Source organism: Equus przewalskii, chromosome 4 (genome assembly GCF_037783145.1).
Source record: "Equus przewalskii isolate Varuska chromosome 4, EquPr2, whole genome shotgun sequence".
NCBI lineage: Eukaryota > Metazoa > Chordata > Mammalia > Perissodactyla > Equidae > Equus > Equus przewalskii.
In genome coordinates, this window is record NC_091834.1 from 50,968,634 (window position 1) to 50,983,527 (window position 14,894).

The 14,894-nt window shown below is 35.9% G+C and overlaps 1 protein-coding gene across 1 annotated transcript in view; it reads left to right on the top strand.

Annotated features, from left to right (window-relative positions):
- The window catches only part of HDAC9 (histone deacetylase 9), a 676,098-nt gene that overhangs the window by 331,159 nt on the left and 330,045 nt on the right, over nucleotides 1-14,894 (top strand). The window contains 3 exon segments of the mRNA XM_070615860.1: nucleotides 4,720-4,842; nucleotides 7,619-7,829; nucleotides 8,263-8,480. Of these exon segments, the coding sequence (XP_070471961.1) occupies nucleotides 4,720-4,842; nucleotides 7,619-7,829; nucleotides 8,263-8,480 (552 nt within the window).

The window sequence follows — 14,894 nt, forward strand, 5'->3', positions numbered from 1 at the left end:
TCCCAACCATTTTATAGTAATACATTCTTTGATGTCTAGTAAAAATGAAAACTTAGAGATTTTTACTATCTAAAAAATTTTCTTCATTATGTGGAGACTTTAATTTTCTATTAACTGTCTGAAAAAAGAGTAGAAGTACTATCTTGAAAAATACTATGAACGCCACAGGCAAACATTAAATGATTAAGAGTTTTTTGTTTGTTTTGTTTTTTATATGGCTCTCTTTTTTTTAGATAGTCTAGATTTGGGGATGTGGGACCTTTTAAAGCCAAAGCAGATTGAGGTTTACATGCATATCTTCCTGGAGGACATTTTAGTAGACACAGATGTTACCTGATAGAGCTAGTCAGAGGTGCTTCAGTCTTAGGCTGAGGGGCCTGGAGTCCAGAGAAGGTAAGCAGCTGCCCAGACTCTTAAGCCAGTGAGAGGCAGTCCTCACGTGTAAGGAGCTACGCCATACTTCTTTTCACCAGTCCAGACTGCTTCTCACCAAAACTCTGTAGATACTTATATTCTTTTTCTTTTGCTCATGCATATTGTAGGTAATTTTGAACATTTAGTAAATTGAAAATTCTACATCCACTTTATGAGCTTCTTAAGAAGTAGGTGATTATTTATACAACTAGTATTCTGTCAATGGTCATCTGTTGACTTCTTTGTCTTCTTAAGAGTGAGAAAGGTTTCCTTTCTTTCTTCCTTCCTGCCTCTGTATCTCCTACCCCTGCTTCCGTTTTCCTTGCCCCCCATAGGCACTCTTTCTCTCCTGTATTTTTGTTTGCATGGGTTCTTCAGTTGGATACCCGAGTGGCCTCCAGTTGTCTCCCACCAGCAAAAAATGCTTCAGTATATACCCATGACGTCACCCTACAGCTTAATGAGAGAATTTCTTGAAGATATAATTCCTAGCAGAAGAATTGCTGAGTCGTAATGTGTAATGTAATTATCTGGTTTATAGTGTTGAATTGTTCGGCAGAATCGCTGTACCAGTCTACAGTCCCACCAGAATGTGTGATGGTTTTTACCTTTCTAAATCCCTGTAACATTTGACATTGTCCATTTTTCTAATTTTTGCCACTGTCCATTTTGTAAGAGATTTTGAATCTTCTGTTTGGAACTTGGAGCTTCTTGATTCCAATGGCTAAATAGCTCTTTTGAGACACATAATTTTCAGTTTATGTGTATTTTATTCATCTGAATTGCAAATATTATCTGTAAGATAGGCTTCCAACTGGCCTCATGGTAAGAAAAGTAATTAAATTTTGAAGGTCATTATTAAAATGTGAGTAGGCCTCTCCTGCCCCAACACCTAGCTTAATCATATCCCTCTTCCCAATATTATACTCTTTCTGGTAAAATGCTAGTGACCCATTCAAGCCTGGTTTAAAATTGACACTTTGCTCTGTGCCATTGTTTCACCCCTGCTCTAATTTTAGTAATTATTACAGGTCGTTAGGGTTAGTTCTCTACTTTTCTGTGTACCTGATTAGCATGTGAACTTGTGTGGTATAGGACATCTCTATACGCCTACCACCCAGTATCACACTGCTAATCTAACTTAATTGTTATTCATTAATTATCCTGTGAATGTTAAGTGATGCCCATTTATACATTTAATATTTCCATTTTCTCTAACTATAGCAATAGTTTCTGCTTCTGAAAATCTTTTAGATTAAAACCATCTTCCCTATGTTCTAAGATGTGAAATGTTGGCATCTTAGCACAGCACTGATTTCAGTGCTGGATCAGTTTCAAAACTGCTTCCTGGAAAAATCCTGGCTTTGGCTGAAAATACTTGTGAGCTCACCACAATGTTAAGGTGGGGTAACCTTCTAGCCTTGCAACAATGCTGGTCAGGATCCTTCATTGTCTCTGTGAAATGGTACCTCATACCACCTGTTCGCCTGGCTTTCAAGTGTATCTGTACTCTGTTAGCCCTGTAGACTACAGCTCCAGGTTCTTCTTAAGAAACATTAACTTGGAACAGATAGAGTGCTTCTATCAAAAAGCCAAAGTGAAAAAAGTTATGTTTAAGGATGATAATTTGAGGAAAAGATTTTTTCAGGTCTGTTAAATCATTTGCAATTCTAGCCATTAGAAGTATGCATAAATGCTGTGCCTGTTTCCCTATCAGTAATTGAAGGAAATAAACTAAGTAACGTCCCAATCCCTGAAGTTCTACGATACGATATGATACTATACCAGTTAGTCTCTGTGGGAAGAACCAACTGTATTTAGTGGGCTTAGGGCACTTCACACTTTCCTTGCTTCTTCAGGAATCGTCTGCATGATGAGAAGATCCTCACATCTATAAAATCACCAGGGCTTTCACTTTCTTCTCATGCCCAGGTCAGCTGTCTCCCAGCTGCACACTTTTATTCTTTCTGTAAGCCTCAGGGCCTGATTTTGCTTGCTCTTCATCTCTAAAGCTTCCCCCTTCTTCATACTTTTTCATGGTTTCCTTATCCTTCAGTCATGGCTGCAGAGTGGTGTGTAGCTTCTGCAACAGTACCTGATAACAAATCATATAGCATTGATCAGTTTAAAAGTTTTATTGCTGATCCCACTGGGAACCAGACTTGGAGAAATCACTCAGCTTCTTCATCCATAACAAGCATAATCTTAGCTGGAGAGTGCATAGGAAGAACAGGTTAATGTCCAAAACATCCCTGGGACTGGGCTTGGCATCTGGTAGGTGCTGAAAATCAACACACTGTCGTAGGAAATGGAGCCAGTCAATTTTGATATGAAACTACAGGGATCTGAAATCCCATAGCAAGAATATTCCCCAAGTTCTTCACTTTAGTCAAAGCCCATGTGAGCAGCCAGTGTGCTGCTGTTGTGATTATATCTGAGAAGAAACCTTTTTCTCTTGCTAGTGTAGATTTGCTTCCTGTGATGAGATAGGAGGATATTGTAGAAGTTCTGTCTGGGAAACAAAGGTAACCTCCTTGGTGAGGTCTGTGGTATCTGTTGGTGTCATTCCCACAGTGCATGCCAAGTCTCAGTGCTGTGAGAAGCAGATACAACCTTGAATGAACATTATACATGATTTAAAGCACATATTTTTCCACGTTTATTTCTCATCTATGAATGAGTGAATGAAATATCCTTTTATTAATTACTACTTGCTGCCAATAAGCTAGTTAAAATATTTTTACTTCCTCATACATTCTTTTTGCTCTTGTTCAGGTATATATGTATACTTAAAGTTGTCTAAAACACTCTAGCCTGAAGATTGTTGGAAAAGAGTTTATCATTACAATGTGTGAGATTGCAGTTTTATTTTAGGAGCGATCAGCGACAGCTGCATATTTGGTCAAACTAAAAAGACAAGCTAGTATTTTGCTTACACGAATATACTTTCAACCTAAATTTTAATTTTGTAAAAGTCCATTTAAGGTTAAAAGTTTCAGTATACCTCTTGATTTTCATGCACAAATATTTTTGTTCTTTTGAGAAAAAACAAAATCTGAGTTAGTTTGGAATTCCAAGTTGCAATGAGAAAAATGCACATTTAACCTTCTGCTCTTACTATGTTAAGGCTATGACTCATCTCCAAACAAACGTATGATTGAGGTGATGTTTTGGAATAACATCCTGTGTTTTGGTGGCGCATCACTCTTCAGTGACATTCTGAGGTTGCATTGTATTAGCACATGATATTTTCCCCAGTTAATTGATATCCCAGGTTTGTCCAGGGGAAAATCTACGGCTCCCCCAAACATGCTTGACAAGTTATTATATTTACTTTAGTCAAAGCCCGTGTGTGCAATATCCCTCTTGGAGGTGGTCTATTATTGGAGTCCCATATGCTTTTTGTTTGGGAAGAAAGCAGTCACTGTGTCATACTGTTACATGGAGTATTCTTTTTCAGGGATGTTGTTCCCTTGGGGACCATATCAGGCCAGAGTTCCTTAGTCTAATAAGACCTTTGTAACTCTTATTGTATAAGAGTTCTGGGAGGGAAGCAAGAGTTAAACAGAAAATGTAATTCAAGCAACCATATTAGGCCACATGTGAGAAAACATGACTCTTAGTATTGGATTAAAAAAAGGTATTTGTTGTAAAAAGGACTATGATGCCAACACGTTCAAGGTATTTCAATGTAAATGAAGGCTATTGTGGTACAGGGAACTCATAATATTTTAACATTTACTTTAGTTTCTGAATATGAACAATCTATAAAACACCACACAGAGTTATCTATTCATAAATTTTATATTAAAAAAAGATACGATTAATTATTATAGAAGTCCTATATGGAGATATTTAATCTAAGATTTTCTTGTGTGAGTTTTCCCATCAGTAGAATGATGTTTAACCCATATGAAGATAGTCATTAGAGTAGCATTATATAGATAGTCATCACTCAGTAATACAAAAAAGCACATATACTCTTATAAGAATTATTCAATTTAATCGTTGTACTTTACCAGTTGATGACAAACACATTGATTATATTCCATAAGGATAGAATTTTAAAAATCAGTTTTGCAAAATGAACATAGAAGCCTTTTCTTCAGATTTTATAATTATGTCTGATGAAGAAAGTTTTAATTTAATTTTTACATATAACCTTTGGATACAGAAATCATAAAATAAATACTTAAGTATTTTGACTAATTATGATAATATAAAACCTATTCTGAAATGTGAACATTTACAGTAAAATTTGTGATGTTGTAATATTTTGAAACTCCACTTTTTTTTTTTTTTCAGAAAATGGTTTCACAGCAACGCATTCTAATTCACGAAGATTCCATGAACCTGCTAAGTCTTTATACCTCTCCCTCTTTGCCCAACATTACCTTGGGACTTCCAGCAGTGCCAACCCAGCTCAATGTGAGTCATTACACAGCAACAGCATAAACCAGCCAGAGTGACATTTTCACAGGGCATCTCTCTGTCATTTCTTGTATATTTAGACTTCAGGGAAACTTGGTAGACTCTGCTTCTCCTTCACCATTTGCTGAGTTGTTCAAAGATGTTCAGTTTAATTTCAAATTAAAGAACTATACAGGTTCATATAATAATATATAAAAGTAATAGCTAACATTTGTATAATACTTCATAGCTTTTAAAAAAGAAAGCACTCTCCAGATATATTATTTTAGTCACTCCACACAGCAATCCCACAGAACAGAGATTAGAGGCCACGTTTTTGCAGAAGAGGAAGCTGAGACTTGGAATGTTTAAAAGCCCAAGATCACAGAGGCAGTAGGTGGCAGACGTGGAACTCAACTCAGGCCAGTACTGAGAGGTGTAGCTCATAAAACACAGCAGCCTACGTTTACAGAATTGACTTCGTGAATGACTTTATGGGGAAGTTACTGACTTTGTGGTGCTGAAGAATACCTATCTGGAAAACATCTCTAAGAACAAAATTAAACTCTTCCTAGGAGATTCAAAGTGAATCAATTACTTTAAAAGTCCTGACACCTGAAATAGGATCTTTTGGAAGTAACTGTCCTACTAGCAGAAGATAGCAATAATTATTTTATACATGTTCCTTTTAGTCATTGTGAAAGGTTTGTGAGCTTTGCCTAGAATAATTCATCTGTGAAAGGTTAGTAGATTGAGTACTTGTGCACAGATCATGTGATACATTAGGTTTAAAGAGAACTTTGTTCTAATCCTTGGCACCAATTTTCCCCATCTTTAGCAGCAGGTCTCCCACTGAGTCTAGTTTGTCAAACTGACATCTTTTACACTATGCCCACATCAGAAAATTATAAAGAGTTGATCATTTGGAGACTAATTTATTTTCAGAATATTAGACGTGTATATGGTATGCTGATTTATGCACAAGTACACCTATAGTGAAATTTTTAAATGATAAATTTTATGATTGTGTTTAATACATATTATAAAATCAACCTAAGAGGTATCTTATTATATTTGGTATTTTTCCTAGGGTGGGATCTGATCGTATGTTATACGGTAATCTTGTACCAGTGAAGAGAAAGCAAAATTGCGATGTTGTTTTATATCCGGGGACTGAAGAAAACCTTAAAAATACCAAATTCAGCTATGCCCTTGAAATTTCACCTGAAACATTTGTAACCAACTGGTTCTAGTGAAAAGAAAAAAGGAATTAGGAATGAAACTAACAAATATTCATGGATGGCATTTTCAGATCTTCACTTATTAAAAATTATTTTTCTTCTATTCCTATTTTTCTTATCTCTTCTGATGATTAAGCCAATACTAACACAAAAACTTCTTATGACACACGAATAGGAATTTTATTTCCACTCTTTTGTGCATGTTCTTAAGTCACTCCTACCAGCTAGCACAAACATACACCACTTTTAATGTGGTTGGGGAGAATTTTTTCCCAAAGGACCAAGTACTAATGCCAGACCATTTAAAGTTTCAATGGTAATACAATTTGGTACCAGTGGATGAATAAACCAATGTGGTTTGGATTGAAGTTTCATTTTTCTTTGCTTCCATTTTGGTGTGGATGAGGCCATCACAATTAATCTTTCAAGCTTAGCATTGCTTTGGCAAAGGGATCTCTAATATTCTATTTCCCCACTGAGTAGTGGGAAATTTTAAGGAAAAGAGGCCAAGAGAAGGAATCACTTCTAGATTAAACATTGCATTGACTTGCTGTGTGACTAAGACAAACCATTTGCCTCTTTGTCCTTCCATTTCTCCATCACTGAAAATTGCTTTGCTTCCCTGGTGCACAGCAATTTTGAAAGATGAAACATGAGTTTTGAAAAGAAACATGCCACATAATTTTGAGGTATTAGACTTCTGCTTTTGTAATACAAAATGACCACCATTCATTAAACTCTTTGAATAGGATAATTCATTATTACTATTGATGATATAATTATTATTGCCTCATTACTATATTATCATACATTTCAGCTCTTAATAGCATTTTTATTTGATATCTAATTTCACTTGTAGTTTATTTTATTAAACAAAAGTATCTGGAGTGTCATTTTCAATATTTAGAGATTTGGGGATCTGTTATGAATTAATATAAAATACATTCTTAAATCAAATTCCTGCGTATTTTATACAACCTTTCACTGAGTTATCTGCAGAATTTTATTTTAAAAATTAAATATTGGAAACCTACAGCCCTGTGAACAGCTCAGGTTAGTGGACATGTAGAGAAAGAGTAAATTGTTCCTTCTGCTTGAAAGTCCAAAATTACAGACTATTTTATCTCCAGCTTCTTAAATCCCTATGATATAGTCATTAGTTTAGCAATTTGAATAAATTTTACTTTTTCAATATACCTTTTACTTATGCAGTGTATTAAAGCATTTTAGAAATAAACTTCCCAGTTATTAAGCCTGAAATTAGCATCATTTTAATGTTAAAAAAACTCATGAAGTTCAGTGCAATGATACCCAATACTAAATTGTCTCCAGTGCTTCAACTCTATTTTTATTTCTCCTTTGTTAATTCACTTAGTTCAAAAGACAGGCTTTTATCCATTTTCCCTACTCAGCCATTGGGTAAGATGGTTTTTGTGTGTATGTGTGTGTGTGGGGGGGGGGATTATGGAATAAAAATCTAATCTAATGATGTACAGACCTAATGACCCACATGGATGAAAGAAGATTAACATCTTTATTATTTCTTGACACAGGCTTCAAATTCACTCAAAGAAAAACAGAAGTGTGAGACCCAGACACTCAGGCAAGGCGTTCCTCTGCCTGGGCAGTATGGGGGCAGCATCCAGGCATCTTCAAGCCATCCCCATGTCACTTTGGAGGGAAAGCCCAACAGCAGCCACCAAGCTCTCCTGCAGCATTTATTATTGAAAGAACAAATGCGACAGCAAAAGCTTCTTGTGGCTGGTAATTAATAATGGCGCCATTTGCAGGTCATTTTAGGGCTTTTATTTTATCAGCGATCCATTGTAATGTCTCTTTAACTCAAGACCTTGGTAAAGATTTAGTGATAATATAAAGGCCTTCCTGAGACCAGGTACTGTGGGAAAGGCTCTTATCCTTATTTATTCCTCTAGATACATGAAAAAAACCTCACCTCATTAGCCTTCATACATTACCAGAGTGGACTACTGGTGAGTCATGGGTCAGACTCATACCCGTCCAATGTTTTGGCACTTCTGCCTTCACCCCACCCAACCTAGCCTTCTCCTGATCTTTGCCCAGTAGCATCACTACTTTTAATAAAATTTATCCCATATTTTCTGTAGCTTCTTATCTTTTCTTAAGCGAAATTGTGTGTGCGTATACATTATATATGGGTTTTTTTTCTTTTTTTTAGGTGGAGTTCCTTTGCATCCTCAGTCTCCCTTGGCAACAAAAGAGAGAATTTCACCTGGCATTAGAGGTACCCACAAATTACCCCGTCACAGACCCCTGAATCGAACCCAGTCTGCACCTTTGCCTCAGAGCACTTTGGCTCAGCTGGTCATTCAGCAGCAACACCAGCAGTTCTTGGAGAAGCAGAAGCAATACCAGCAGCAGATCCACATGAACAAAGTAAGCTGCCAAGCAAAGTCAAACTGTCATAACCACTGGTGTAGAAATTGGGGTTCTCTTCACTGTTGTGGGCATACCAGAGGAGAATGTTGGTATCCTTCAGTCAAAAGGAGATTGTCATGTCCAGCCCGGTGGTGTACTGGTTAAATTCGTGCGCTCTGCTTCAGCGGCCCAGGGTTCACCAGTTCGGATCCTGTGCAAAGACCTAGCACCACTTATCAAGCCATGCTGTAGCAGGCATCCCACATACAAAAAGTAGAGGAAGATGGGCAGAGATGTTAGCTCATGGCCAATCTTCCTCAGCAAAAAGAGGATTGGCAGTGGATGTTAGCTCAGAGTTAATATTCCTTAAAAAAAAAAAAGAGATTGTCATCCTAGCCCTGCTTTCAGGGCTCAAGGACACCATCACAAAATCAGTGTTTTCACCATCATTATATGCTCTAGATGTTTGTAGCAAAATTGGGATTATAGATCAACAAGATCTTTATCATTGAGTACCTATTTTAATACATAAGCACACACAGGCACAAGTGTGCAAAGCCCCACTTTTTGGTATTGCAGTAAAGGCTTGAGGTAGAGTTGAATCACAAGATTAGAGCCAATAAGGTTGGCAACTTGTGTGTATCCATGTTATACTTATTTTTTAGCATGCCTCGTTTTGTTCCAAACGGCGTTTGAAGCAGTTTCTCAGAAACTTGTGGTAGTTTCTTTCTGGCAGTCCTATTCTGGCTGAAATGGACAGCGCATGCCTCTATCATACCACATCCTTTGGAGCTCTCCTGCTGAGGCAACCACAAAGAAACAGTGATTATAATATAATGATATCAAACAGGCCAGTAAAGCATTTTCAATGAATTTGTAAGCAAAATTGGTCTGTACAGTATTGCCACTACTCTCTGCTATGGTAGGCTTACTAAGCAGAGTCCTCTCACTCCTAGAAAATGTTAAGGTCCTGAGTATCAAGATTCTATCCACTGTCCTTTATTACTTTATCACCTGTAAATATCGTAAAGAGGCATTATATTGAGAAATGATGTCCTATTTACTGATAAATGGATAGCTAGAAATTGGCTTAGTATTTAAATACTTTATTGTATTTTGATATAAACAAAACAAAACCTCATGGGCCAAGGTCTAATCATCTTTCTGATAGCAATAGGAGAAGAGGGCCTTTATCATGTGCTAACCTCTTGCAGATGGGGCTAGAATTTTTCTCTTCTCTTTGGCCTCCATCTTCATAAGGCAGAGCCAAGAAGGGAGCATAGGCTGAAGACCACACTATTGAACAGAAATTCTTCAGCTTTCAAAGATGATGTGTATGTGAGTGGGATTGGGAGGGTGGTGGGTGCGGATGGCTGGCAGTAGCAATTGCCTCTTGTGCCATCTTTCACTATACTGCAGACTATATTTCACTATATTACAGACTCTTTTTATATCATCAGATTAATGCCTGTTTTATTGCTACAGCATTTATGCAAATTTATCAAATTTTGTATAAAATGAGTCTCGTCAGGGAAGAAGCAGCTTCTATCTTGTACGTGTGCCTTAACTGTGCCTCTGCATATGTTTGCTGTATTTTGGTAGAGTTAGGTTGGTTGGTTTGTTTTGTGGCCTCTCAGCACTACTGAAAACTACTGGGTATTGAAAAATTGTCTAGTGTCCAGGGAAAAAATTTATGTGGAGGGAAAGACTGAGAATCCTACTTTTTGCCTCCTAATATTTTGGTCTGGAATTAGGTTTGTTTATAAAATTAGTATTGGATTATAGATATTCCTTCTGCTACTAAGTTCTATTTCCTAGTTATTAGTGCATATGTATTTTCTATTATACGTAAATTGGGTAAATTGATCCCTTTGAAATCATCGTCTACAAGTGATTCCTATGAATACCTTTAAGAATATGTTAGAATACATTTTTTATGACCTAGATTTGCCACTGCTTCAAGCTCAGATGGTATGCTAATATCGGGATTTATATTTTGGTATCACACTCGAGATTTTGACAGGCAGATGCTAAACTCAGTCACATGGAAGAAACTAAGATGAAAAGCAGGTATTTGCATTTTAGCAATGAGAGAAGCAAATCTTATCAGAGACCTTCTCCCATGTGGAGCTGATTCCTTGGAATCTGTTAAGAATTCGTCTCAAAATTAGAAACAAACGTTTACTTTTAGGTACATGTTTGTACAGTGGTTTGATTATTAAATCTTGTCTTAATTAGGCAGAATGAAGCCCAGAAAACTTCAAAGTTCAAAGCTGATCTTTCTATATTAACCCCTCTCAGCTTGGGTGTTTAGATTACTCAAGCAGGTCTCCAGTTGGCTTTTTTCCAAGTATGTATTCCATATGTTCAATCAAGATGGCATATGCACATTGGGTATTCTCCAGATTTTGAAAATATTTCACCTGCCCTCAATTGTCTAAGTGAACAAAGAAGAATCTTATTAAACAAAATACTGAATCTCTAAATATTCTAAAGTATTCACAATAGAACCATCAAGAAATGATTGCTACTCTTCACCCTTCCCCAGGAAGTAATGAAAAGATTTATTTCATATTAAATGAGGGCCATAAATTAGATTTCAAAAGATAAGTTTCTGGATAATAATATATTTATGGGTACTGTAACTATTTGGAGTACCCACTGATGAGAAATAACCACAGAAACTTTAACTTGTGTCACTTTTTTCCTTTTATCATGGATGAACCATTACTGAATCCATTCAAACTGGAGTCAAATAGTTGGCATCATAAAAACATGGCCCCTACTCTGGATACTTACTTTAGCAGAAAGTATAGGCACACATGAAGACAGAGGTGTGCAAATGGACATATTTAAAAACATCTTTTCCTTTTATTCCTTAATAGTTCTTCTTTGAGGAATTTAGGGAAGCAAAAATTGGAGTGAGAGCAAAGAAAAAATAAGTAGGTTTATTTCTAAACTTACATCGTATTAAATATGATTGGCCTTCCTGGTATGAAATTTTTAATGATATATTTGAATTGCTAATAATCCTTAGAAGAATTAGAAGGAAACCTATACTTTTCAGAGCATAGTTTATACGATTGACTAATTAAATTTTAAAGATTTTCTCATATCTTACTATTATTTGAATGCATTTATGAAAGCATTCATGCTTGTTATAACTATGCAATGTAAATGCTATTAATCATGCTAAATAATTTACCTACCTGTTGCCTGATATTTTAATAACATTTACATGGGAAATTGGTGTGTTGTGAGAGTTATTTTAAGCCTCATTTGATTATGGTGCAAGTGCTCAGTAGCTTAGCATAAATATCCCTGGCATGGATTTATATAGTATTTATATTGTTATATCTACCAGTAAATAATGGGCAAGCTAGAAAGATGACTGGAAAGCCTGTCAGAATGATTTATCTCTGCTCATCAGTTTGAATATTCTATTTTTGCTGAAACTGTTTTGAGAAGCTTAACCATAAGAAAATGATGGCTTACAATATTTGTTCTTTTGGTTTTTTGAGACACTTAAAAAATTCAGAAATGCATTAAAGAATTTATATTACTAATATATGGTACATTCATATGATGATGACTTGTGAGCCTTTTCAGAAAACCAAGTATATGGTTGGTTTTAAACTAGTACATGATAGTATAAAGTAGCATCAAAAGAGGACTGTTACTTTTGCCAGTATCTTTGTTTTTGTTTTTGTTTTGAGGAAGATTAGCCCTGAGCTAACATCCACCACAAATCCTCCTCTTTTTGCTGAGGAAGATTGGCCCTGAGCTAACATCCATGCCCATGCTCCTCTACTTTATACGTGGGACACCTGCCATAGCATAGCTTGATAAGCAGTGCATAGGTCTGCACCCGGGATCCAAACCGGTGAACCCTGGGCCACTGAAACAGAGTGTACGAAGTTAATCACTGCACCACCAGGCTGGTCCCATCTTTGTTTTTTTACTGGAAGAAAAAAATGGTTTCTAAGATAAAATTTTCCCTGTAAATACAAGAGAGCAAACCAAAAAACAACAAAGTATTGGTAATTTTCTTCTGAGCCTATTTCCGTTTTAAATATTGCCACAGATTTTCTGATAAAATAATACTTTGATGAAAACAAAACACAAGGCAGTTACTTGGACATTTTTATTATTTTGAAGGAGTATTCTGACCACTGCCTAATTAGTAAAAGGGTAAATCTCTAGTGACATCACTATCTGAATGGGATATAGAAATTTTCCCAAGTATCTTCAGCATTTTTGTTGTAAGATAATTTGACATAGATCTCTGCCCCCCACCCAATGACAACCTTATTCTTTGGATTATTTCTTTGTTAGAGCATTAATAGAATAGTATTAATTCATGCCTAATATTTTCTATTTTAACCAGAATTTTAATACCTTTTCTAACACCTATGTTTTTCATATTCATTCTATCAAATCCATATGAGCAGAAATTTTAAGAAACTTCTTTCTTCATTCAGTATTTATTTGAATGAAATACTACTATGCATGTATCCATTTAGCAAATCATATTGAATTCTTACTTTGTGCCAGACACTATTTTAGGCACTAAGAAAAGAACATTCAGTGTCTGCATGGAGCTTACAGTGTGGGGAGCTAGAGAGTGAAATACTCAAGTAAACAATAGTACGATGTATTAAGTATTAGGTTAGGGGACATGGGGAAGGAATTTTCTTTGAGTAAATAAGACTTAAGACTTGTTTCATTACCTCTCTGGGTTATCTTGTCCTTTTTACATTTTTTCTTTTGTGTCTATTTACCTTTCTTGCTATTTTTCTTTCTTTCTAATATGCTCTGTGATAAATATCTTATGCATTCCTATGACTGGATATCAGCCAACACTTTAAAAAAAACCCCACGTAAATCATGAGATGATATCTTATATATGTCAAGGTTCACTCTAGATATAAGTATTTATTATATATTTATTACTATGATACTTAGGCATTTTGACATGAGTGCTATTTTATCATAATAAAAATATATCTAAGACAAGACCAGTAAAAGGGAGGTCAAGCAGATGTCCTGTCTTGCCCTTATTAAAACAGGTAGATATTATGTCTGACAAGCAAGGCATGAATATAATTATGCTCAAATGCTGGAGCAGAGCAAATGGGGAGCTTTCATTAGTTTTTGGAAGAGAATTTGACCCTTTGTTTCAGTGGTATCTGTTGTATTCCTTTTCTTGACTTTATTTTCTAACATAAATGTTACATATTCCCCATAGCCCCTCATGATTCATACCCACTCCTTGTCGCTGATCATCCATCCACAGCAACCCAGGGGAGTATACTCTTTCATGCCTGTGGTCACATACAAACATAGCATGCATATGTGTGTGTGTGTTCTTTTTGTCCATATAAAGTATCCATGAAGGCAGTTCTAAAATAGAACTATTTGTTTACTATTGAGCAAAGTGTATATTTTCTCAAGGAGATGAACTTGAAGAACAACAACTATATAGACATGTGCATTCCAAAAAGTTTATATTTTCTAAGTCACACTTCATATTATCAAACAAGTAAACATTTCATATTAAATTTATTTTAATAAAGATAATTCTATCCATGGCTTACTTGTGGGAAGATTAAAATTTTAAGTATAATTAGATGAGGACCATATACTAATCTCTGCTTTTTTGCTGCACCTCTTTCTCCTAGTGTATCTTTCCCTCCCCTTCTTTTATGCACTGTGCATCTTTCCAGCACCTTCTCCATAGATACCTTAGGGATAGGATCATTTAAATAATACCAGCTCCCTTTTATATGTAGGATCTACTGTGAGCTGTGACACCTTGCTAACCTAGCATTCTTATGTATATTGTCTCTTCAAACTTAACAACTCACTTTTCTTAAAAATCAAGAAAGTTAATGTTAAAGGGCTTAAGTAAGTTGACTAAGGTGACAGGGCTAGCAGTTGACAGAGCTGGAATTCCAAAATAGGTTGTATGACACAAAAGCCTGTCCTTAACTTAAAGTTGTGCTTATGACTTCAGTGTTGTTGTTATCACGAATCAACAGACAAGATTTTCCTAGTTTTATTTTTGCCAAAAAATAGAAAACTTTCAACTAAAAACAAAGCAAACAAAGAAAAAATGAGAGTCATCTTATTTATTTTTGGTATTGGTTTAGATTTGCTAAGATGAAGAAATCCACTTTCCTGACCCTTCTTCCCAACTTTCCACGCATTGCCCTCCATCCATTTATTCACCTGGAAGTCTTTTTCACATGGACCTGATTGTGGGATATTCAGGTATCCTGTTGGACTATAAGCTTTCCAACAGTGCGGTGTGAATGCAGTACAGAGCCAGCTACAGCCAGGCCGCGTTTTTGTTCCTTTCTCACATGTTGTCACATTGCCATATTTTTTAGGTTGGGCAAACATTTTCTCTCAGGAGTTCTGAGCAAGCCT